This window comes from Oreochromis aureus, linkage group 3 (assembly GCF_013358895.1).
Source record: "Oreochromis aureus strain Israel breed Guangdong linkage group 3, ZZ_aureus, whole genome shotgun sequence".
NCBI lineage: Eukaryota > Metazoa > Chordata > Actinopteri > Cichliformes > Cichlidae > Oreochromis > Oreochromis aureus.
The window spans coordinates 12,211,390-12,238,716 of NC_052944.1; the positions used below are offsets into that span (position 1 = coordinate 12,211,390).

The window sequence follows — 27,327 nt, forward strand, 5'->3', positions numbered from 1 at the left end:
GGATAAAACAGAAAAACATGAAGGTTTTCCTGGCCTGGGATTTTATACAAATATTCTGCAGTAGATCAAAAACGAAAGAAAACCATTAATGAACATATGAACATTACCTGATGCTGCTGACGTGAAGCAGAGCAAAGTTACAGAGGTTTGATTACAGACACAACTGAGCGTTTTGCAATTTTGCACAATTTTAAAAAGTTTAAATTTGTTCAGTGCTGAACGGCAGAAATGAGGCTTTGTTTTCAGAAGTAAGTAAAAGAAAAAAAACAGCGGCCGACAGATAGTAAGAACGGTAGACTTGTGCGTAACAAGCAAGCAAATAATGAAGAAAACAGATTTTTAGACGGGAAACTGAAGTACAGAGAGAGAGAGAGAGAGAGAGAGCTGTGCATGAAGTGTGATTTTATCGTGGTGGCAGCAAAACAATCAGAGGGAATTCATGACGATGTTTATGTGAAGCGTAGTTTGGATCTTCTTTTGCTGCTGGTTTACTCAATATTGTTTGGAGAGAGATCAAACCTGCAGCTTCAGAATCAGCGCAAAAAGGGCGTAAACACAAAGCGCGGAGCCGCCGAAACATCAGAATCAGCGAGCTGTCGGCTTTCAGCTCGTGTCCGTGCAGTCAGGTGAGAAAGTCACATCTCACTGATTCTGATGCGTCGGCGGCTCCGTGCTTTGTGTTTACGTCTTTGTGCAGAATCCGTGTTCCTGCTCTCATTGACTGTTTTAGCTGTTTGGTGGTTGCTGAAATTTTGGGAGGTTTAACCTGAGATTCTGGCGTTTTGGCCAAAATAAATTTATATTAAAAAATCGATTCAGGATTTTAATGAATCGATATCACGTTATCCAAGCGAGAATCGATTTTAATCGATAAATCGATAATCAAAACCCACCCCTAGTGCATATACACGGGTCACACTGCTTATTGAAACCCCCCAAAGATCAGATCTGAATCAGACAGGTTTTTGTTTTTTGTTTTCAAAGTTTAGACTTTGCTTCTATTGGACTTTTTATCAGTAACACGTGCTCACTTTTTGCAGGAACAGTTGAAACTAACATAAATAACTCGAGAGGTGATAGTCAGCAGGGGGTTTACAAGTTGTGTGCCGCGTTGTCGGCGGTATAAGCTCGACCACTTGCAAGGTGAGCTGGCAGACATCACTGAATCCATCAGAGATGATTAGGTTCATTTGGACAAAGTGAGCAGATATTTAACCTCCTAGGACCTGGCGTCCACATATGTGGACATCACATTTTGGGTTGGTTAGACCAAAATACTAAATTTTGCTCTACAAGGGCCTGATATCCACTTACGAGGATGTTATACTGCCACTGTGCTATCGAAATTTTAGACCAGTATCCTCATATATGGCTCTCATTTTTCTTAGAAACAAAAAATTGGTAAAAAAAAATAAAAATTGGTAATTCTTTGTTTTTACATTCATCAGGTCCCAATCAGCCCAAATATCAAAGAGAAATTAAAAATGAATGTCACGGAGGAGTTTGGGTCTTAGGAGGTTAAAGACTATGCCACTACATTCTTGTCTAGAAGATATTAAAGTGTATTCGGTGACACACAAAAAAGGGTAAAGTTTAAGTATAGTCTGGGTCCACACATGTCCAAACCCTGGTGTGTGGGCCTACTTAGTTTTGAGAAATTGTCATGGGACCGGGGTCTGGGTGACCCAGGGCCTGTAAGAAGTTATGGACATGTGTGTCTTTGGTGCTGCTGTATCCTGTTTCCATGTTTGTGTATCTAAGTGTGTGTGTGTGTGTGTGTGTCAGCCAGGAGCCTGGCCACACCTGCGGAGGAGAATTACTCACACCTGCAGCTGATCAAGCCTCGTCAGAGGAGCTACTTAGGAGTGTGGTGGAGCTCTCTCCGATGCTGGATCATTGCGTGACTTCACGTTAGTCTCTTGGCGAGTTAGTTAAGGTTAGTCTGCCGCATTGTGGTGCTGCTGACGGCTGCCTCTTTGTTATTCCCCAGGAGGAGTGTGGAGACGAGAGGGCAGCGAGCACGGGGTGCTCAGACACTGAGGGGCGGAGACAAAGAACACTAACACTGGCAAGAGGACATGTCAGAGTCGGGAACGCACTGGGGATTTATTGTTGTTTGGATTATTTTGCATCACTGTAAATAAATGCACTGACCTCATCACAGAGTCCAGCATTTGGGTCCTCCTTCCCCTCATCATAGTCTGCCACGCAGGCCGTGACAGAAAAGCCCACTAAAAGAACGCCCACCAGACCAAAGCAATGGTTTTGACTTGATCAGCGTTAACCCCGCCCCCTGACTTTGATGGGTGAAGCTGACAAATAAAATGTATTTATGAACAGCGATGCAGGGCCAGGAGTAGCAACGTGAATTAAATAAATACATCATTAAATAATTCATTAAATGTGTCAGTAAAATAATTAAAATAGAAAACAAACCAATAATTGATTAAATATGTAATTAACTAATTTGAATTGTATATAAACAAATAATGAAAGATTTTAAATGAAATTAATGGTTAATTCATTATTATTATATTTCTTTAATTGATTATGTACATTTTTAATTAATTACTGAAATAATTAATTCATTAGTGATGTATTTATTTAATACAACCATAAAATTATTGCTAGTTTACATAAAATCAATCTAAGACATCCATATTAAAGGTTAAATTATGATAATGAATACATGCAACTATAACTGATGACATAAAAATGAGGATTTCTTAAGCTAAAGCCAAAGTGCTGACTCATTTGGCATGTTACTCTCAAATGTTTTCCCTAATAACAATAACATAATTACACTTTAGCCACAAGAGGGCAGCAACATTAATATAAGTCACATGTATATAAAGGTACAGTGATTATATTACAGTGATTTTGACAAAAACAAAACAGAAGTTGATGGCAGTGTGTTTTTCCATGACAGAATAATTACACACACCCCACTTTGCAGTTATTTATTTGTAAAAAATGTTTGGAATCATGTATGATTTTCGTTCCACTTCTCACGTGTTCACCACTTTGTGTTGGTCTTTCACGTAGAATTCCAATAAAATTGAATCATGTTTGTGGCTGTAATGTGACAAAATGTGGGAAAGTTCAAGGGGCCGAATACTTTTGCAGCCACTGTAAAGTTCACTATCAGTAACATCATAGCACCACCCAGCTGTATAGAAACTCCGTCATGCTAGCTAGTACGCAGTACGAGTTATTGTAACTGACTGTAAAAAGTCAGCACAAGGAAAATAAACTCCACCTAAACTTGGTTTATATCTGACCCAGATAGACTGCAGGTCATAACTTCTTACCTGAAGTTCAGTCGGACCGGCGGCCGCCTTGGGTCTCTGCTCCTCCAGGGTTGCCGACCCCTGCTCTAAAGCATCTGATTTGGATTCCTGAGATCAAATATATTTTCCTTCGGCTTTGTTTTCTTCCCATTTGTGGCTTTAATGTAGTGTTACATCCTGTTTGTTTGCTTCCATCTGTACACATGTCCAGATTCACTGTTATGTTTCTATTCTTACATTGCTGTGTGATCACTGTTCCCTCTGCTGACTGATGTGACCTTTTGTATCTCACACTGATACTTGTCATATTTGTATCTGCGCCTAAAAGATAAAAAGTTTTCCATGCTAAAACACAGCTCCACCTCCTGCAGTTCTCCCTCTGAACCACTAGATGTCTCTGTTATCTAAATGAAGACGTGCAGCACAGCAACCACAGCAGCGCTCAGATCACACGTGTCCTGTTCTTATGTATAAAAGCATGAAACAGGTGAGACAGGTGGGATCAATATTAATGTTGTGGAAATATATGAAAAAGCAACAGAAGAGTGAAAACATTTGGTGTTTCTAGAAAGATCTTTCAGCTCATAGCTGCTCACAGACTGTATTTACAAGTGACAAACTGCAACTCTACAGTACATCTACAGTATATATCAAATCTATTCTGTATTCAAATCTATTGAGTGATGTTTGAAAGTCTTTCCAGGTGAGTTTGATCCAGGAGGGTCTGAAGCCAGAGTCAGACAGAGACTGTGCAGAGACTGTAGAAGGACAGAGCAGCAGCAGAGCAGTCCAGATACACTGATGATCCTCTGTCAGATCCAGAGGGACACACAGGGATGATGCTGGACTCTACATTGTGTCTGACAGTGGAGCTGTTCTCAGAGCAGTTCACTCTGCAGCACTGACAGTCATCTGCACTTCATTCCTCTGTCAGTCACTGCTGGATGAAGCTCTCCTCTCCACCTCCCAGTAACATGGCCCAGTCAGAGCGTCTCTACACACAAGCTGCTGCTGCCTCAACCTCTCTGGATCATCAGGACACAGCTCCTCCTCTCTCAGCACACACACTGTCCTGTTTACCATCATGGCCTCCACCTGCAGAGAGAAGAAGGAAGAGCAGAGGAGATAAACGAGTGTTTCCAGAGACTCTTCATCAGCTGTCAGTCAGTGATGCAGCACATCCAGTATAAAGAGCAGCAGGGACTTCAGTGCTGGGACTGTACTAGGACTCATTGTTGCTTCACTTTTTCTAATCTTTGGATTTTTATTGAAGTTGATGAAAATGTTTTTCCCTCCTAGTTTGAGTTTGGACTTTCATTCATTAGAAGAACCTTGGTGTGTCCACTCTGAGCTCTGTAGGAACCCCAACAACAAGCCCAACAATCCAGATGGACGGTTCCAGCTGTTAACTGGAGGAATTCCATCCAAACATCTGCTCTCACTAAATTCTTCCTCACCTACAGACTGTGTTCTTCACTGCTTTTTCACTTCCGGCGCCGCTCCGAGCTGCAAGCCAGTATCAGCAGCTCCGACCTGACCGAGTCCTTTTTTCTCTTTAATATATGTTTCTTTGTTGTTTTGTGTTTATTGTTTTTGTTTTTCTATTGTGGACTGCTGTCCCTCACAATGGAGCTCAGAATTCTTTGGACAATGGTGTTCTTTATTACATTTTTTACGGCGTCGTTGTCCGGAGAGCGCGTGGAGGTCCGACCTCCCATTGTTCACAGCAGGGATCAGCTGTTAGCCCTCGGAGCCTCCGCTGCCCTGCCTACCGCCGAGCAAGCTAACATCCCCCGCGAGGTGAGGAGGAAGAGACGCGGTACTCAGGCCGGGATCGGGCGTCGCAGTAAAGTTAGGAAGTACCGGCCAGCGATTCCATCTATTATTATGGGGAATGTGAGATCTCTCCCCAATAAAGTAGACGAACTGGCGGCCCTTACCCGACATCAGAGGAGCTACAGGGAGTACAGCCTGATGTGCTTCACAGAGTCGTGGCTAACTGCGCTAACTCCGGACTCACACGTAAACATGGATGGTTTTCATCTGATCCGGGCAGACAGAACAGCAGAGAGTGGTAAGAAGAGAGGAGGGGGTCTGGCTGTGTTTGTGAACGATAGATGGTGTAACTCTGGGCATTTATCTGTCAAAGAGACGCTATGCTGTAAGGACATTGAGCTGCTAGCGGTTAGCATGAGACCGTACTATCTACCGCGAGAGTTTACACACGTGATTATGATAGCTGTGTATGTCCCGCCCTCTGCTAACGCTGCAGCAGCCTGTGAGGTCCTGCACACTGTAACCAGCAGACTCCAAACACAGCACCCTCAGGCCCTTTTCCTGATCTCTGGGGACTTTAATCACATCTCCCTGTCCTCCACTCTCCCCACCTTCACCCAGTATGTTACCTGCCACACCAGAGACAATAAAACATTGGACTTATTGTATGCTAACACCAAGGAGGCATACAGCTCATCACCTCTCCCTCCCCTGGGGGGCTCAGATCACAACCTGGTTCATCTCCAGCCTGTGTATAAACCTCTAGTACACAGAGAAGCAGTTGTGAAACGCACAGTAAGGAAATAGTCGGCAGAGACTGAAGAGGCCCTGAGGGACTGTTTCCGTTCTACTGTGTGGGACAACCTCTGCAGCCCCCTGGAGGATGACCTCAACAGCATCACAGACTGCATTACGGATTACATGAACTTCTGTGTGGACAACACCGTACCCATCATAAAGGCACGGTGTTTTTCTAACAACAAGCCATGGATAAGTCCTGAAATTAAGGCTCTCCTCAAGGAGAAGAAGAGAGTCTTTAGATCTGGAGACAAACAGGAGCTGAGAGTTGTCCAGAAGAAGCTGAAATGGAAGATAAGGCAAGGAAAGGAAAACTACAGGAGGAAGATGGAAGAGCAGCTGCAACAGGACAACATCAGAGGGGTTTGGAACAGCCTGAAGACAATCTCAGGACAAAACCAACCCCCAGGCTGCAGGAGACTTGGGGTGGGTGAATGACCTAAATAAATATTTTAATAGGTTTGATCAACCACCCACCCCTCCCACAGCATCGCCCCCCCTGCTGCAATCTCCCTCATCTTCAGGGACTGCCTGTCCTTCATCTCAGGACTGCACACCTCTCAGCTTCACACCTCCCAGCTCCCAGTCATCACACCCACCCCCGGCTTCTGTGGACTCCAACCTACACACCCCTCCCCCAAAATCCACTCTTTCTATCTCAGCACTTCAAGTGAGGAACGAGCTTCGCAAGATCAAGGTGCGGAAGGCTGCAGGTCCAGATGGCGTCAGCTCCAGGCTCCTGAGATGCTGCGCAGATGAACTGTGTGGCATCCTAGGTTATCTGTTCAACCTGAGCCTGTCACTGGGGAAAGTACCACAGCTGTGGAAGACCTCCTGTGTGGTACCGGTACCAAAGACCTCCCATCCCAAGGACCTCAGCAGCTACAGGCCGGTAGCCCTGACATCACATCTGATGAAGACCCTCGAGAGGTTGGTTCTAAACCATCTGCGCCCCCTGGTGAGGTCTTCATTGGATCCACTACAGTTTGCTTACCAGCCTGGCATTGGGGTGGAGGACGCCATCATCTACCTCCTGCACTGAGCTCTGACTCACCTGGAGAAGCCTGGAAGCACTGTGAGGATCATGTTCTTTGATTTCTCCAGTGCTTTCAACACCATCCAGCCACGACTTCTGAGAGACAAGCTGGAGCTGGACCACCACATGTCCCAGTGGATACTGGACTACCTCACAGAACGTCCACAGTATGTGAGGTCACAGGGCTGTGTCTCTGATACACTGGTCTGCAGTACGGGGGCCCCACAGGGAACTGTGCTGGCACCGTTCCTCTTCACCCTCTACACTGCAGACTTCTCCATCAACTCCCCACGCTGCCACCTGCAGAAGTTCTCTGACGACTCTGCCATAGTCGGCTTCATCACAGGTGAGGACGACTCAGAGTACAGACAGTGGACTCTGGACTTTGTAGACTGGTGTCAGCAGAACCACCTGCTGATCAACGCCAGGAAAACCAAGGAGTTGGTGGTGGACTTCCAGAGACGCAGACCCACCACACTGACACTGGTGAACATCCAGGGAGTGGACATTGAGATAGTGGACTCTTATAGGTACCTGGGTGTTCACCTGAATAATAAACTGGACTGGAGCCACAACACTGATGCTCTTTACAGGAAGGGTCAGAGCAGACTCTACCTGCTGAGGCGGCTGAGGTCATTTGGAGTACAGGGAGCGCTTTTAAAGACCTTCTATGACTCAGTGGTGGCGTCTGTCATTTTTTACAGTGTTGTATGTTGGAGCAGCAGTTTATCGGCAGCTGAGAGGAAGAGGTTGGACAAACTCATCAGGAAGGCCAGCTCTGTTCTGGGATGCACCCTGGACCCAGTGCAGGTGGTGGGAGACAGAAGGACTCTGGCCAAAATAACATCTCTGATGGACAGAGTCTCCCACCCCATGCATGGAAATGTTGCTGAACTGCAGAGCTGCTTCAGTGACAGACTGCTGCATCCTAGATGCATGAAGGAGCGTTTCCGCAGGTCCTTCCTCCCTGCAGCTGTCAGACTGTACAATCAGAACTGCTCCCAACAATCACAGATGTTTACATCTGCGCTGTAATTGCAATAAGTTAATCAACCAATTCGCACTACAACCTGGTTTCCCTCTTATTTGTAGTTATTTATATTTAATTTAATAACTGTACAGTACTCTGTTTATAGTAACCATTGTCCATATGTAAATATGTAAGAAAAATTGTGTATGTTTCTGTTCTGTGTCCTGTGTACTGTTTGTTTGTATATGTGTCTTTTTGGCTGCTGTTACAACCAAATTTCCCCTTGTGGGACAATTAAAGGATTATTCTATTCTATTCTATTCTATTCTATTCTATGCTTTAAACTTGGAAATGAATGCAGTCATTGGTCTGCGTGCTGCTTTGTTCAGAGAGCTGATTGGCTGTTGACAGTGTTTGATCAGAGCGTGTCAGCAGTTACTATGGTGACCATAAAGGCAGAAACAGGAAGTGTTTGTGTCCAATCCTGAAGCCTGTCACCATTCTCCTCTCACAGCTTCACTGAGAAGCTGCAGCTTTACAGGAAACACTGGATCTTTGTTTCATACTGACTGTGTTTAGTACAATACTGCTGACAGCACCACCCACTCACTCCATCACTCTACTTACTCCAGAGTCTCCAGTCTGTAGTCTGGACTCTGCTGAAGATCAGACAGCTGCTTCACATCTGGATCCTTCAGGTTGTTTCCTCTCAGCTCCAGCTCTCTCAGATGAGAGGGGTTGGAGTTCAGTGCTGCTGCCAGATAATCACAGCTGATCTTTGACAAACCACAGTTCATCAATCTGTATAAAGAATGAAAGATGTGAGTTTATTAGACAAAGTGTGAGCTTGAAATCATTCAGTGTTTCATCATCTGTTCAGAGCTGAAGAAGGTTCAGAATGTAGAAGTTTAGAAAATGGAAACTCCAAACAGCTGAAGCCAACAGGAAGCAGCTTCAAACAAACACAACAAGAGAAAAAACTCTGAATGTTTCACATTAAAGTCGTACATTTATCATAAAAACAGGACAAAGACTTGAAAAAGTCGTGTTTTTCCTTCCAGGAACCACATGGCTTCACTTTTAAAGGTGAAGTGTGAAAGAAATGGACATATTTGAAGTCCAACACCTTTTTCCAGTCACATGATTAAAGCAGACAAACTACAAGCTCATTTTCATTCCAACAAGTCATCTTCTGACCTGGACTAACAACACTGGTCTCTATGTGCAGCTGGCTGTGAGACCAGTGCTCAGGGAGCGTCTACAAAGTGCAACACTGAAAGAACATCACACACTCATTTGCTGAATGGATTTTTAATATAAATGTATTTTGCCAGAATCTCAGGTTAAAGCTCCCAAAAGTATTTCAACAACAAGCAAACAGATAAAACAGTAAATGAGAGCAGCTAAACACACAAAGATGGAAACACAGAGCGTGGATCGTTCACTCGACGGCACGTACACGGACACGCCGTCGGGGCTGAAAGTGGACAGCTCACAGATCCTGAAGCTGCAGGTTTCATCTGTCTCCAACCAAAACTGAGTGAACCAGCAGCAAAAGAAGATCCAAACTACGCTTTACGTTTGATGAACATCGTCATGAATTCTCTCTGACTTTGACGTTTACTTCCTGCACAGCTCTCTCTCTCTCAGTGTACTTCAAGAACAGTTTACCTTCAAAAATCTGTTTTCTGCATTATTCACTGCTTATTACGCACCAGTCTGCTGTTGTGTTCACTGCTGTCGGCCTCCGAAAACAAAGCCTCATTTCTGCTGTTCAATACTGAAGAAATTGAAACTTTTTAAAATGCTGACAGATTACAAACTCTCAGCTGTGTCTGTAATCAAACCTCTGTAACTTTGCTTCACTTCAGCAGCATCAGCTCATGTTCACATGTTGATTCATGGTTTGCTTCAGTTTTTGATCGACTGCAGAATATTTTGAAGGTTATCTGCTATAAAAAGCCAGAAGAGGAAAATCTGCTTCATGTGTTTCTGTTTGATCCTCAGTGACTTTGACACAAAGGCCTCTGCTGTGATGATCACACCTCTGATCAAGTCTCACAGTGTCAGCTTTGTTTTTATACATATGGATATGTGCTGATAAATGATCAGAATTAGAATATTTCCCACTGTCTGCTGTGTGCCGTGACCTTTGACCTGCTAAAGACAGTCAGCTGTGGATTATTCATTGTTGTGTCTGATACTTAGAACTGTGAGGAAGAACACTACACAGTTAATCAGGGTCCCCTCTCTCTGAATCAGGAAAGGTGGGCAGGCCGCGTGTGGGCCGTGGGCCATACGTTGAGTATCACTGTTTGAAATGTGAACATTGTTCTGCTGCAGTCAATGGACTAAACCAGAGAAGAAGAAAACAGACTTTACCATGAAGATCCTCAGTGTGGATCAGTATAATATCAGCCTGATGTCTGCAGTTTAGTGTCAGCACAACTTTCACATCATATTCATCTCAGCACAACTAAAACATGCTGACTGACCTCAGAGTTTCAAGTCCACATCCTGGACTCTCCAGGAAACCACACAGATGCTTCACTCCTGAATCCTGCAGCTTGTTGTTGTAGCTCAGGTCCAGCTGTCTCAGATGGGAGGGGTTGGACTTCAGTGCTGCTGCCAGATAATCACAGCTGATCTCTGACAAACCACAGCTCCACAATCTGTATAAAGAATGAAAGATGTGAGTTTATTAGACAAAGTGTGAGCTTGAAATCATTCAGTGTTTCATCATCTGTTCAGAGCTGAAGAAGGTTCAGAATGTAGAAGTTTAGAAAATGGAAACTCCAAACAGCTGAAGCCAACAGGAAGCAGCTTCAAACAGGAAACTGTGCAGAGTTTCAGACTTGTGGTGGCAGATTTCTGTTCTGATATATTAATTACATATTTAATTATATCACATTAGTTATAGTAATATCACTTTCTCACTTTACCACATTAAGAGCACTCCTGCCACTACTTTACATGCATGTGGGAAGTTAACACAGTGAGGCCGTTGTAATGGGAGACGTTAAACAGATAGTGAGACTCCTTCTGCTTATCAGGGATGTAAATCTTTAGGTGAAGGCTAAGCAGAAAACAAGGTCATAATTCTCTCTGTGAGGGAGGAGGTGTAGCCCCCCCCCCGTGAGAGGGGCCAACATGTTAGAGTTTGAGGATGTTCTTTGTCTGTGTGTCTGTATATAAGATGTGAGGGCGGTGGCCACAAGGCAGAGACGGTCCTGGTGTTTCACTGGGATGCTCTCTCCACATTGCAATGTGTTTATTAAACCCACTTCAAATCAAGCTCGCTGGGTGTGTTGCAGATTATTGTTAACATTTCCATAACAATTTGGCGTCACGAACAGGATTCCTCACTTGAGTTTCGCTGAATCGCAGGTATGCGGTGACTGGCCATCCTGGGGGAAAATTGTCCCAGTCCCACCGTTCTTTGGTTTTCAAAAAAGGGGGAACCGCTTCAGCGACTCACACATGCAGGAATTTAACGAACTATGAGGAAAGAAATGGGAAAAGAATCTGCAACAGTGAGCTGGTTTGATTTGGGGGGATTTTCAAGCGGACCACAAAAAGGGAAAACCTCAAAAAAGCAACGCCTAAATTATGGATTGTCGTAGGAAGGACTCTTCTGTCCTTGGGTTTATGGTTTTTAGCACTTTGTACCGAAGCAAAGGCTGCAGAGGGGACGCCCGGCTGCAATGGGTGCTGAGCTCAGCAAAGCGGCTACAGGAGCCGTGGGGAGGTTGTGTCCATGGAGGTGGTCTGGGTGAAAACTCCAAATGGGTGAAGTATGTGTTGTGTAAGATGTTGACACGGATAAGAGTTTTTTGTTTTTTTGTTTGTAGTTTTTTTAAGTTGTTGTTGCTTTTTCTTGTTTTGTTGTTTTTTGTTTTGGATGGACCACTGGGAGGGAAACCTCAGGAATACGACACCTAATTTCAGGACTGTTGTGGGAAGGACTCTGTGCTTAGTTTATGGTGTTTAACACTTTTGCACCACAAGCAAAAGGCTGGACGGCGAATGCGCTTGTCCACAAAGCTGAGGTCAGCAGTACGGCCACCTCTGGGTGGTCCGGGCAAATCCAGGTTTTGATTGCATGATTTTTTTCTCTTTCAGAAATATGGGAAAGAATACGTGCAGTATGAAGTGTGTAGAAACTGAGGAATGCAGTAAAGAGAAGTGTGTGTGTGAGACGTGCTGTGGGTGTGTGTATAACCGAGAGTGATGGAAAGAGATGTGTTAAAATGTGGACAGAAGAATAAGAGAGGGAAAGTGTTAATGAGCAGTGATGAAAATGATATCAAATAAATGTGTTAGTGTGTTTGTACAGGTGGCTACGGAACTGGATCAACGTCCTCCACAAGCACAGCGGCCGGAGCAAAATGATAGATGAACGTAACTGGAACCACACCCAGCCGTGTTTTGGCTGAATATTACACAGCTTCACTCCATGTACATCTTAACCTGAAGAACAAGCTTCGAGGGCAATCGATCTCTCCCTGAAGACAAAATGCAGTTCGAGAGCAACGGCGTCGACTTCAAGACTCGACAATGTGAACACACAGCAACACTGCCCTGAACCTTAAAGGGTTCAGCAGCATGTACAAATACCATGGATGGATGGAAGCATGCGCTCCCAGCGACATCCCTGTGTGTGAATGGACTTGAGAAGACTGTCTGAGTTTCACATTTGCCATACTGGGAGCTGAAATGGCAAAGGAAGAGACTGAAAAGAGTGAAAGGCAAAGCTGAAGAAGAACGGCCCCCTGGGCCCCTGACACGCCACAACTGTGAACTGCTGCAGATGTGGGAGACAGAAGCTGTGAGAAGAGAGCACGGAGGAAAAATGATGTCTGTTAATGTGAGAACACATGAAAATTGGGTTGGAAAACTGTGGCCGGCTGTCTTGTGGAGGTTGAGAAAGAGTCCGTAGGACCGCAACAAAGGTAAAACTAAAACGCACACAGACACACAAACAGAGAAATGTGAAGGAAAGGCAGCTCTAAGGACATGCCCTGCTGAATCTGCAGCTTCACTGCACACACAGCCATTAAACCTGCTGCTAACACACACACATGCAATGAAGATCAGCTTCTTATCTGTCATCAGTGTTAAAATTGTGCAAATTTCACAGACACTTGTTATCAAACGCTGAGTGTATCCACTGCTGACAGTTAACTCTCCAGGTTGCAGGACTACAGTTTAACTTTTGTGGGAAAAAAGATTCTGGTTTGACCAACCAGTGATCAGACAATAAATTTAGTTGTTAATATAGTAAATTGTCAAATAGTTTCTGCTTGATTGGTGCAGCGCAAGTAATTTACTGTATGAAGGAAATTCTCTTTTGTGATAATATTTTGAACATGCATTTCTGTTGTCCCGTCAACCTGGTGGGTTAATAGCTGATATGCAAATTAGTTGATTGTTACTAGATGAGGGAAGGATGACTGGATTATAAAACAAGTGAATAAGATGTAGCAGAGGGTTGAAATAAGCTTCCTGTTTCTGATGTATGGGTGAAGCTTGCACCCAGATATAAACTCTGGTTACATGAGAACAAACTTGTTTTGTGAAATACACGACAGCATGTTACATGTTTTATGTTTGGGGAAGAAAAAAAGGGGAAGAAGTTCACATTCCAGTGATAAAACATTGATATGAAGTGTTCAGGAAGCTTTTAATGGTGAACATTAGTGTTGTGTGAACTGTGCAGCTGCTGATATAAAAAAGGGGGACATTTCTCTGTGTGTTTAGCAGCTGGAACTATGCTGGTTGGCCCCAGACTTTCCAGCATTGTGTGATATTCTGGAGGACTTGTGGGCAACCAGTAAATATGATGTGGGGAAAATGAACAAAGGTAGTGACGCTTAAGCCTGATTTCAGACCATGTAAGCATCAGTTGTTAATTAAAGCCAGAAGCAGTGACTGCAGCACTGCATGGCAGGTTCTCATCCCTACAGCCTGTTATTTCACCTGAAGACAAAACTTTTCCTGTGATTTTTCCGGCAGATTTGGGGTTTTGTTTTAGTACCAGGCTGATTCTGCCAGTTAGGTTTCTTTTTCTTTTTCTAAGAGAAAGACTGTTTTTTTTTTTTTTTACACTTAGACATGTCCTGAACCGGGCCTAATATGTTTTTTTGCTTTGTTTTTGTTGTAACAGTGCACTTAGGGAAAAACCTGCCAGGTATCACCCCTCTGGGGGTGATATTTTGTGTGTTGATGATTTAAAAGCAGGCCTGCAAGATGGGGAGCAAAAGCTCTATAAAATACTTTCATTGAGAGCAAATATAAGGTGAGCTTCTCTAGATTACAATTGGACTCTGAGAAAATTCACCTACATAGGACGCTGACCATATTAGATGGTAAGTCCTGTGTTTAAAAGGATTGTAGCCATTCAATCCACTTCAAAAGCAGTAAGAATTGTTTTTGGAATGACGACATATTGCTGTCAGTGGATATTTAAATTTGTGCACAGTTTTCCACTGTCAGCAATGATCGTTATGAATGCATGTGACTAGATGAATGCATGTGATTGGTATAAATGCAAATGCAGAGGACTGTGGCTGGACTGATGATGTGGACTAAATGTGACTGACTTGAAATTGAGAAGACAGTAACTATTTTAGGATTAGTCACTTCTGATGCCTAACCCACCCAAACAGTGAAAAAAGGGTGGATGTGTTTGTTTGCTTGTTTTTGCAGAAGCAGAATGACAGAGACCAGAGGAGAGACTGTAGGTTTACATGAGTGTGGGCAGACTTAACCCTTTAGCTGCTACTTTTCTGTTTTACTGATTTTGTGTGAAAGAAACTGTTTTTACTGGCTGCTTGTTGGTTATAGTAACACACTGAATTGTTGGAAAACGTCAAATGTTAGAAGTTGGTAGAAAACATAGCGGCCTTGAAGAGCGTGCAGAGAAGGCCAGCCCACATCAGCAGCAGTTAAGCTCTGATGAACGGCTTTCACACACCCACTGCTGACTTCATTAGGAAACAACATTTTAATCAAAACACAGACGGGCCCGTTGAATGCATGAATTGGGCCCGCCATGTGCAGGAAGTCACAAAGCTCTGACCATAGATTTAACTGAGGTGGATAAATGCTAAAAGTAGTGAGGTTGCACCTCCGCATGACGACAGGGTGGATGCATCTATGTGTGTTTCTCTGTTTTTAAAGCAGTGGAAAGATGACAGCAACATCCTAGGCTGCGTGCTGATTTAACCTTTTAAATGACACTTTCTGTGTCTGTGAATTTACCAGCGGAGTGTTATTATGACCTAGTATTGCCAAATGCAGAGGTCACTGTGAGAAAGTGTGTATACACCTGCGCAGCGCTAACATTTACATTCTCTTTTCTACAGCAGAGGGTTAATCATGTGATCTGATTCTGTGATTTATAGGACACACAACAGGTTAATTCTTTTCCTCACAGGATTACTGGGATTATGTGTGAAGGCAACTGTGATTACAGGTTATATGTTGGTTATGCAATTACACTTTGTTGTTGAGAAAATGTGAATACAGTGTCAAACACACTGTGTTTGAAACCAGTGTTACTTCTTTTACAGCAGAGAGTTAACTTTATGACCTTTTTGCAGCACCTCTGGAACCTGTTGATCCAGGAAAAACCTCCAGGATGCTTCATATGTTTTGCTGATGTTTGTTTCTCTCTAAGAGTGCTGGTGGAGGATTCGGCACAGACAGACATAAGTGAAACAAAACAGGTTGTGCAGTGATTACAGAACATATCACTGTTGGGCTCATTATCATATCACTGTTGAGCTCATAGTGTGAAAACAAGTGAGTGACATTACTTAAGAAAGGTCATTGGTTACTGTAGTTTTGATTAAACACATGGGGTGATTCATGATTTGGGTAAATTATGGCAACAGTAGTGTTTTTAATTATCTGGGGAAACAAACTGCACATGGCACACTTGTGTCTGTGGTGTTCGATACCTTATTGCTCCTATGACCCTACAGTTGTTTGCAAGTGTGAAGTTTGTATTTACTCACCGATTTTGCTTTGTATGTAATTGTGGTGTGGATGCGAGCTCCAGGCAGAGCCAAGAGTTAGACCAACTTAACATGACATGAATACTAATTTTATTCTCTAACACGGGGTTACAGGGCTGGAGCCAAAGTACTCTGGAGGAGAAGCCCTGATGTTGTCTGAGAAATGATCTAATTAACCCTTTTCTTCTGTTGTTCTCCTAGTTCTGATGAGTTGACTCATGGGAGAGACCATGTGTCAAAAGGAGGGATTCCAGGTTGAACATGAAACTAGGGATGCAACGATACCAATTTTTTCAAACCGATCCGATACCGATACTTGGATCTGAGTACTTGCCGATACCGAGTACAAAAACCAATACTTCTACCACACACAAGTTAAACTTAACCAGCAGTAAAGAAACGACCCCAGACAACTCTTTAACACAAACGAAACGTTTACTGAACGTAAGGGCAGAGACAAATACTGTACAACACATCCCTTTTTTAAACTCAAATGATATTCCAATTCCTTAACCAAATGAAATACACTGTATAAATGAAATAATTCCCTTTCAAATTATATTAAACAACCCAACTTATGTTATCACCTTTTGGTAAGTGACTCACTAATATACACTCCAAAACACGTTATATAAATCCACTAAACACACAATATTCACACATGGGCTCCACACACTCACATTCACACTTGTTGCAGGCCTGTTTGCTGCTCACGCCGGATGATGGAGAAAAATCCTCTTCTCCCCAGTAAGAGCACAAAAGTCTGACTTACAGTTCCGTTGCTCGGTAGGTCGCCGTTCACCAGTCCCACACTAAATCCACTCCCTGCGGACCCGATGCTGTCTCTGCTACAGCGCGTTAGCCAGTCACTGTCCAGCTCTCCAACAGTCCATAGCAGCTGCCTCCGTGGCGCAACCAAGCAGTCCGGGCTAGCCTTTAGCCTCGGCGGTCATGGCTGGAAACACAGTTTTCCACGGTGGTGCGACCGTTGAAACAAAAAGTCACTTCACCCACACTCTGTTGTGAAGCTCTCACACGGTTAGCTTTCTAGTCACACACTCTTTTGTGCTAGTTAACCTCAGTAAAACTAGCCGAGTCTCTCACTTTGGTTCAGCTAACCTCGTGCATCTCTCCATGCCGTTCTCTTCTGTGAACTGTGAACACCTTATGTGGCGTTCAAGTCCATGGGAATTATGAGTATCTACTCCCAAATTCCCATCCGGGCTACATTAGTATCGGTTCATGGTATCGGTTGACTTTTACGAGTACGAGTACGCACACATTTTACAGTATCGGCCCCGATACCCGATACCAGTATCGGGATCGGTGCATCCCTACATGAAACAATGCTTTCCATGTTTTCCATGATGATTTTGTCCATGGCTTTTTACTGTGACTTGTGGGATAACAGTTCATTGCAGGTATTAAACCTCTACAGGGCGTAAGTCCATGTTCAGAAAAGCTTTGATGACCTATAAGTAAACTTCACTGAACTGAAAGGAAAATGTGGTTTGATGTTGGTTGATATGTTTTCCAAATGGTTAAAGTTTTTCCTTCCAGTAAGGAGATACAGGTGCAGTGGTCAGAGTACTGCTGGAAGAAATCATCCCAAGGGTGGAACCTCCAGACTGAGACTGGGTGCCGATCAGAAGTCTTCAGAGACCCAGCGAGAACTAGGAAACACTCATGGCATAGCTGACAGCCCAGGCAGTGGTTGAGGTCAAAGGTCGTGCGGTTTGGGGCCCTACTAGTCATCATGAGAAGATTCCAGAACCACAGCAATAACCATAAAGCTGCATTGGAACGAGAGGGTGAGGGGTGAAAAGAGCGCCCTCCTCCAACAAGAGCGTGCCAAGCTCCACCTCAGCGACTGCAGAGCAGACTCTGAGCCACCGAAGAGGGATCATGAATGCAGATGACACCTTCTTAAACAGTCAATCAGGTTCCCTGGAAAGCTTAGTATGTTTTAAGTTAAGGAGGTCGTTGGTGTGACGTTAATAATCATTTTATAACTGATCTGCATTTACACGACTCTCTGAACATCACAAACTCTGGTAGAGTCCTGAGCCTGAGTAGAAGTGACTGGAGTAGTTATAGCAAGTTTTACATCAACTTGTGCACATTTTGTAGGGTAGGTAGACTGATTTTCTAACATGTCAGTTCCTGATGTGTAAGTGCATTAGGTCCTCATTGTCTGAGTAAACATAGTAACAACAGTTGTGAGTTCTTCTCACATGTGTACTCAGCTTTGACACGTTGTTTGACAGCCTAAAGTAGGATTTTGGGTTCATCACATTTCATTGAGGATTTTGACTCAAACATGCTGGAAGCACCTAAAGAAGGAGGTTGTTCTTCCAGAGTTAAATGTGGTTGTTTTGGTTTCCCCAATCACTGATGTGGGGACAGTAAAGATGATTGTAAATGCCTTTGAGAGGGTTTACACTGGTTACATGGGTCTACAATAGTAAAGAGTACAGCACAATGTACTGACTGATAGAGAGGAAAGATCATCTCTCTGTTGTAAATGTAGCTCAGAAGTGTTTTATATATGTTGGCTGTGTGGAAATTCATGGCTACTTCTGGGTTTTACCCCAGACTTTGGAAGCACTAACACTGAAGTTAGTTTATGTCTGTGGTATTCACTTAGGTTCAAATATAGTCACTGTCCTTTATGGCAAACATCTGGACAGGGCAAAGCAAATGGCACAAAGGAGTGTGTGTGATGTTTGGTGAGGCATGTGTGCCTCAATCAATAATACTGGGGATGAGGGTCTTTAACAGAAACCATTAATAAACTGGGAAACATGGGTTGATGGATTTAATGATAAAGTGGAAAATATATCACACACTGAAAGATTTCCTTATCTAAACAACGGGTTCTTATGAAAGAGCAGCTTGATGTAACTAAGGTTGAACTTTTCTTTTGCAGATGAACAATGAAGGCTGTTTCATTTCTGTATATGGTCTCATATTGTGTTTTCTTTTATGATATAACTGCCATCCTTTGACGAAAGGGTGGAGACTCAGATGGAGCGAAGATGACCATAAACTATGAATTTGTTTTTTTCCTTCTGATTATAGGGAGGATGCACATTATGGGATTTCTTTGAGCACGTAATGGTGCTGATGTTCAGTAGTTAGAAAATAAATCTCCATGTTTTTATGTGATTCTTAATTGTGGTATCACAAAGGGTGGAATGTGGTGGCAGATTTCTTTTCTCATGTATTAATTACATATTTAATTATATCACATTAGTTATAGTAATATCACTTTCTCACTTTACCATAGTAAGAGCACTCCTGCCACTACTTTACATGCATGTGGGAAGTTAACACAGTGAGGCCGTTGTAATGGGAGACGTTAAACAGACAGTGAGACTCCTTCTCCTTATCAGGGATGTAAATCCTCAGGTGAAGGCTAAGCAGAAAACAAGGTCATAATTCTCTCTGTGAGGGAGGAGGTGTAGCCCCCCCCCCGTGAGAGGGGCCAACATGTTAGAGTTTGAGGATGTTCTTTGTCTGTGTGTCTGTATATAAGATGTGAGGGCGGTGGCCACAAGGCAGAGACGGTCCTGGTGTTTCACTGGGATGCTCTCTCCACATTGCAATGTGTTTATTAAACCCACTTCAAATCAAGCTCACTGGGTGTGTTGCAGGTTATTGTTAACATTTCCATAACAATTGTCCAGTACAAAAACTTGTACTGTTGTTAGAAAGTTCTTAAGGTAACTCCTATCCGCGTGTGGGCCGCGGGCCATACGTTGAGTATCACTGTTTGAAATGTGAACATTGTTCTGCTGCAGTCAATGGACTAAACCAGAGAAGAAGAAAACAGACTTTACCATGAAGATCCTCAGTGTGGATCAGTATAATATCAGCCTGATGTCTGCAGTTTAGTGTCAGCACAACTTTCACATAATATTCATCTCAGCACAACTAAAACATGCTGACTGACCTCAGAGTTTCAAGTTTACATCCTGGACTCTCCAGGAAACCACACAGATGCTTCACTCCTGAATCCTGCAGCTTGTAGTTGTTACTCAGGTCCAGCTGTCTCAGATGGGAGGGGTTGGACTTCAGTGCTGCTGCCAGATAATCACAGCTGATCTCTGACAAACCACAGCTCTCCAATCTGTAAAAAGAATGAAAGATGTAAGTTTATTAGACAAAGTGTGAGCTTGAAATCATTCAGTGTTTCATCATCTGTTCAGAGCTGAAGAAGGTTCAGAATGTAGAAGTTTAGAAAATGGAAACTCCAAACAGCTGAAGCCAACAGGAAGCAGCTTCAAACAAACACAACAAGAGAAAAAACTCTGAATGTTTCACATTAAAGTCGTACATTTATCATAAAAACAGGACAAAGACTTGAAAAAGTCGTGTTTTTCCTTCCAGGAACCACAAGGCTTCACTTTTAAAGGTGAAGTGTGAAAGAAATGGACATATTTGAAGTCCAACACCTTTTTCCAGTCACATGATTAAAGCAGACAAACTACAAGCTCATTTTCATTCCAACAAGTCATCTTCTGACCTGGACTAACAACACTGGTCTCTATGTGCAGCTGGCTGTGAGACCAGTGCTCAGGGAGCGTCTACAAAGTGCAACACTGAAAGAACATCACACACTCATTTGCTTCCAGCACTTTCACACAAACATCTACTGTCATTATTGTCACCAAACTCTGTGGATCCTTTATTGCAAATTCAAATGGGATCAAATGGTCAGACAAAAGAGGGTTATGAGGAAATATGATGAAATGTTGTGTATTAGCAGCAAGTTATTGAATCATTTTCCTCAGAAACCAAACAAAATGATTGACAAACATGTTTTTACAAACTCAGTGTTGGACTTGGATCAGCAGGATAAGCTGATGTTTAAAGGCATTTGAGTCTCGCTGTATGAGAGTCCAGTTATTACTCAATATTGATGGATGATGTTCTTTCAGTGTTGCACTTTGCAGACGCTCCCTGAGCCTCACAGCCAGCTGCACATGGACCAGCTGACATTACCCAGCATTAGAGGCGGCTGTAAAAAAATGGATTTTCCTACTTAAATGGTTTTAATTTGAATAAAGCGATGTTGATTCATTCAATCATGAATGGATTTTTTAATATAAATGTATTTTGCCAGAATCTCAGGTTAAAGCTCCCAAAAGTATTTCAACAACAAGCAAACAGATAAAACAGTAAATGAGAGCAGCTAAACACACAAAGATGGAAACACAGAGCGTGGATCGTTCACTCGACGGCACGTACACGGACATGCCGTCGGGGCTGAAAGTGGACAGCTCACAGATCCTGAAGCTGCAGGTTTCATCCGTCTCCAACCAAAACTGAGTGAACCAGCAGCAAAAGAAGATCCAAACTACGCTTTACGTTTGATGAACATCGTCATGAATTCTCTCTGACTTTGACGTTTACTTCCTGCACAGCTCTCTCTCTCTCTCAGTGTACTTCAAGAACAGTTTACCTTCAAAAATCTGTTTTCTGCATTATTCACTGCTTATTACGCACCAGTCTGCTGTTGTGTTCACTGCTGTCGGCCTCCGAAAACAAAGCCTCATTTCTGCTGTTCAATACTGAAGAAATTGAAACCTTTTAAAATGATGACAGATTACAAACTCTCAGCTGTGTCTGTAATCAAACCTCTGTAACTTTGCTTCACTTCAGCAGCATCAGCTCATGTTCACATGTTGATTCATGGTTTGCTTCAGTTTTTGATCGACTGCAGAATATTTTGAAGGTTATCTGCTATAAAAAGCCAGAAGAGGAAAATCTGCTTCATGTGTTTCTGTTTGATCCTCAGTGACTTTGACACAAAGGCCTCTGCTGTGATGATCACACCTCTGATCAAGTCTCACAGTGTCAGCTTTGTTTTTATACATATGGATATGTGCTGATAAATGATCAGAATTAGAATATTTCCCACTGTCTGCTGTGTGCCGTGACCTTTGACCTGCTAAAGACAGTCAGCTGTGGATTATTCATTGTTGTGTCTGATACTTAGAACTGTGAGGAAGAAGCTACACAGTTAATCAGGGACCCCTCTCTCTGAATCAGGAAAGGTGGGCAGGCCGTGTGTGGGCCGCGGGCCATACATTGAGTCTCACTGTTTGAAATGTGAACATTGTTCTGCTGCAGTCAATGGACTAAACCAGAGAAGAAGAAAACAGACTTTACCATGAAGATCCTCAGTGTGGATCAGTATAATATCAGCCTGATGTCTGCAGTTTAGTGTCAGCAGAACTTTCACATCATATTCATCTCAGCACAACTAAAACATGCTGACTGACCTCAGAGTTTCAAGTCCACATCCTGGACTCTCCAGGAAACCACACAGATGCTTCACTCCTGAATCCTGCAGCTTGTTGTTCGACCTCAGGTCCAGCTGTCTCAGATGGGAGGGGTTGGACTTCAGTGCTGCTGCCAGATAATCACAGCTGATCTCTGACAAATCACAGTCGCTCAATCTGTATAAAGAATGAGAGATGTAAGTTTATTAGACAAAGTGTGAGCTTGAAATCATTCAGTGTTTCATCATCTGTTCAGAGCTGAAGAAGGTTCAGAATGTAGAAGTTTAGAAAATGGAAACTCCAAACAGCTGAAGCCAACAGGAAGCAGCTTCAAACAAACACAACAAGAGAAAAAACTCTGAATGTTTCACATTAAAGTCGTACATTTATCATAAAAACAGGACAAAGACTTGAAAAAGTCGTGTTTTTCCTTCCAGGAACCACATGGCTTCACTTTTAAAGGTGAAGTGTGAAAGAAATGGACATATTTGAAGTCCAACACCTTTTTCCAGTCACATGATTAAAGCAGACAAACTACAAGCTCATTTTCATTCCAACAAGTCATCTTCTGACCTGGACTAACAACACTGGTCTCTATGTGCAGCTGGCTGTGAGACCAGTGCTCAGGGAGCGTCTACAAAGTGCAACACTGAAAGAACATCACACACTCATTTGCTTCCATCATCCAACCTGAAGAGGAAACAGAGACGCCTCCCCTTCAAAGTAAAAGCTGCTCCTTTTGGACACAGTATCAAAGAAAGTCTACAGTATAACATAGAAAAGACAGAATAAAGTTTTGGTTGTTTTTAAATTGTGCAGAAATGAAACTACACTAAGCTCAATTATGTGACAGACATTTCATCCCATGTCAGTTTGGCCTCATCCTGGGCCGGATTATCCAGCACACACTCTGACCACAGGCCCAGGGGCCACGCACAGCTGGGCTCCATCCAAGAGACAGGAAACAAACCAACACAATAATAAAAAGCACCATGTGATCTTCTTACATCTTCAAGACAAACATGGTAAAAACATGAGCATATTTGTTTCCTGATAAAATGATGTGACAGGTAGAACAGAGTACAGTGGTGGTGTTACAGCCTTTCTCCCCTCTGCTGCCGAGGCTGTTAGTCTCTCCCAAACTCAGCTACAGGACTTCCAAATGAATGAAAGCAGCAGAAGTGGCTTTACAAATGAAAGAGGAAGAGGAGAAGAAGAGGAGAGGAGGCCACCCTGACCATCACTCCAGCTGAAAACATCACACTTCCATTAAAGTTGGTGAGAAAATGTTGAGCAGGATGAGCTGCTGGCTAATCTGGAGGCTGTAGCAGCAGCTCACAGTCACAGTGGATTTCCACTCATGAAAAAGCTCTGGCTGCTTCATTTCTCATCTCATATCAGAGACTTTAGTGAAGCTGTACTGTGATGCTTCCATATTCCAGTGAGGCCTCCAGAATGATTTCAGCTGTTCTGTACACACACTGTGTGCCCTGTATGGCTCAAAGTCTCTGCAGCCTGTTTTTATCTGCTATCATCAGATCTTCATCATCCTCATTCACATCCCTCACACACTCTACAGCCTCATCAGCATTGACTTCATCTTCACTGACTGATGGAGCACAACATGAACCTGTGGAGGCTGAAACACTGTCCTGTCAAACATCTCCCCGTCACCACTCCACTTCTGTCAGCCTTTAAATGAACCCTGCTCAAGTCTGTCACTTCTCTTTGGAGCCAAAAGGAAAAACTGTTGTTCAGTCGTTTGGAAAGACACAACATTTCTGAAAGCACTCAAACTTCTTCACATTTGTCTTCAGACACATCCTGAACATTTAGGAACTAAAGAAAGTTTCAAACATCAATCAAAGACCTGAAATATAGAAAAACAACAACAGCCGCAGTCAGTGAACTCACCTCAGAGTCTCCAGTCGACAGTTTGGACTCTCCAGTCCAGCACACACAAGCTTCATCCCTGAATCCTGCAGGTTGTAGTTGTTACTCATGTCCAGCTCTGTCAGATGGGAGGGGTTGGACTTCAGAGCTGAGGCCACAACTTCACAGTGAGACTCTGAAAGTCCACACAGAGTCAGTCTGTGATGATAGAAAATATAAAATGTGTTATTATAAAAGCAGAAAATCTGCATTATAAACACAGACTGAATGTATATGAAGACAAAACAGAGTGAGGTCATAATCTGATGAATCTGCTCTTCACATCTGTGCTTCAGCTCCTCTTACTGTGTTTGACATGACACAACGATCGAGTCTCTCTCAGACCTGCAGACTTTTAATGAGAATCTTTGTTTGGCTTTAATCTGCAGATGAAGGAGGAAGATGGTGTCACATTTAGGCTTCCATAATGTCCACAGTCTGTCACTGAGATCTGATCCAGAGTCAGAGTGAAGACACACATTTGGACTGTTTCCTGTTTTGACTCCAGAACATTTTGAATGAGTTCAGCTCAGTGAAGAGTTCCAGCTGGAAAGATGATCTCTGTTTGCTACCTGCTGCTGTCAGGTACGACTGTTCACGCCCACACGCAGGAAAAACCTGCTGACTGTTACCAAACGGAGCAGAAATCTCATCACTGGACAATAATGATGAATGAACTCAGAGCTGCTGATATCAGATCTGATTTCAGGGGAACTAAACACAGAAATGATTGGCTCATTTTAGCTTTCTGAGCCATTATCTGCTGGTGTGTCGCTAGTTGGCAGAAAATGATTTGTATTCCTGTTCAGGGCTTCAGTGTTTATGAGGCCAGATCCAGGTGACAGCAAGTCAAAATGATGTTACCTGTCTGTGTCCAGCAGCAGCCTGTATTCACTTTGAATATTGTTCTAACCTGACATGGATCAGTTTGTCTTTGATTGGTTTGTAAATGTCACTGTTTCCATTGGACCTGAGTGACGGTACAAAGACAGAGAGGGAGAGAAAGGAGAGAGGATGGAGACAGCAAAGAGAGAGCAAACACAAACAGGTGAGAGTGGACAGGTGACCAAGGTCAGCAACCAATCAGAGAGCTTCTGTTTGACCCACAGTCACTGATGATGACTGCACATAACCAAGCAGTGTGTTACTCTGATATCAAATATGGATCCTGCTCTTCTAATAATGATCATCAGATGATATTATTGTGTTATTTTGTAGCTGAATATGATGTTTGTGTGATTATCAGTGAAAGAAGCAGTGAGGAGGATGGAGAGAGAGAGAGAACAGAGGGTGAAGTTAGAAACACTAAAAGGATTTTTCATGGATTTCATGGATGATTTGAGTGATTTCCAGCAGGACACTTAAACATGTCAGTGGACGTCCTAAAGAACATATTCACTGATATGAAACGTGTCATTGAACAGGATTAATATCAGTGGAAACATGGTGGAAACAGCTGTGACTGCATGGATGTGACACACTTCAAATCTGTTCTCCACTCTTGGATTTGGGATCCATGGAGCTGCTGCTGAGTCTGTACAATAAAGGATGGTGTGGAAGGTTGCAGCGTACGGACACAAACACTTTGTGGTTACAATCTGATTTTATTTTCAAAGTTAAACTACTAACCTACACTGATCAGTGATGTTAATGACCACATCTGGACTCACCCAGCCTTTCTGCAGTTCCTCACAGCTGGAATCAGTCTCTGTCGTCCCCGCACTGATGTTTTGTACTTCTGCAGGTCCAACTCATCCAGAACCTCCTCTGACATCTGCAGCATGAAGGCCAGAGCTGAGCACTGGATCTCAGAGAGTTTCTCCTCTGATCTCTTCTCTGACTTCAGAAACTCTTGGATCTCCTGAAATAATGAGAGGTGGTTCATCTCCATCAGACAGTGGAAGATGTTGATGCTTCTGTCAGGAGAGATTTCATCACTGTTCATCTCCTTCAGGTTGTTGATGACTCTCTGGATGGTTCCTGGACTGATCTCTGTCTGACCCAGCAGACCTACTAAGAGTCTCTGGTTGGACTCCAGACAGAGGCCATGAAGGAAGCGAACAAACAGGTCCAGGTGGCCATTTTTACTCTGGACGGATTTCTCCATGGCTCTCCTCAGAAATACATCAAGTGATTGGAGATCTTTGTTATCAAAAACACTGGAAATCATCTTGGTCAAAGATTTTAGTTTAAGGAAGTCCTCCAGCACCTCTGTCTTCCTGTTGGTGAAACAGTGGAACATGTAGACAGCAGCCAGAAACTCCTGAATGCTCAGATGAACAAAGCAGTAGACTGGTTTCTGGAAGATCACACACTCTCTTTGAAGATCTCTGTACAAACTCCTGAGTACACCGAGGCCTCTGTCACATCCAGACCACACTGCTCCAGGTCTTCTTGGTAGAACATGATGTTTCCTTTCTCCAGATGTTCAAACGCCAGCCTCCCCAGCTTCAGAAGAACTTCCCTGTCAACCTCCGTCAGCTCCTGTGGACTCGTCTCATGTCCCTCATGGTACTTGTTCTTCTTCCTCTTTGTCTGAACCAGCAGGAAGTGTGAGTACATGTCAGTCAGGGTCTTGGGCAGCTCTCCTCTCTGCTCTGTAGTCAACATGTGCTCCAGAACTGTAGCAGTGATCCAGCAGAAGACTGGGATACTACACATGATGTGGAGGCTCCTGGATGTCTTCATGTGGGAGATGATTCTGCTGGACAGCTCTTCATCGCTGAATCTCCTCCTGAAGTACTCCTCCTTCTGGGCGTCAGTGAAGCCTCGTACTTCTGTTAGCCTGTCAACACATGTAGGAGGGATCTGATTGGCTGCTGCAGGTCGGGAAGTTATCCAGACGAGAGCCGAGGGAAGCAGATTCCCCTGGATGAGGTTTGTCAGCAGCTGGCTGACTGATGACTTCTGTGTGACATCAGACAGCAGCTTCCTGTTGGTGAAATCCAATGAAAGTCTGCTTTCATCCAGGCCGTCAAAGATGAACAAAAGCTGAGAGACAGCCAGCTTCTCTGCTGTGACCTTCTGTAATGTTGGATGGAAAACATGGAGCAGCTCCAGAAGACTGTACTGCTCATCTCTGATCAGGTTCAGCTCCCTGAATGAAAGCAGAACCACCACACTGACATGTTGGTTCTCCAAGCCCTCTGCCCAGTCCAGAGTGAACTTCTGCACTGAGAAGGTTTTTCCAACACCAGCCACGCCGTTGGTCAGA

General features: G+C 43.5%; 1 protein-coding gene across 1 annotated transcript; it reads right to left on the bottom strand.

Annotated features, from left to right (window-relative positions):
* Positions 1-10,370: 10,370 nt before the first annotated feature.
* LOC120438870 (ribonuclease inhibitor-like) lies at positions 10,371-26,424 on the bottom strand (the record flags this gene model as incomplete). The annotated part of the gene is made up of 5 exons (XM_039609365.1): positions 25,784-26,424; positions 24,096-24,272; positions 22,182-22,358; positions 19,847-20,023; positions 10,371-10,542 (listed from the first exon to the last, which is right to left on the bottom strand). Coding segments are annotated over exons 1-5 (1,275 nt in total), but the record flags the coding sequence as incomplete, so codon positions are not given.
* Between the last annotated feature and the right edge of the window lie 903 nt (positions 26,425-27,327).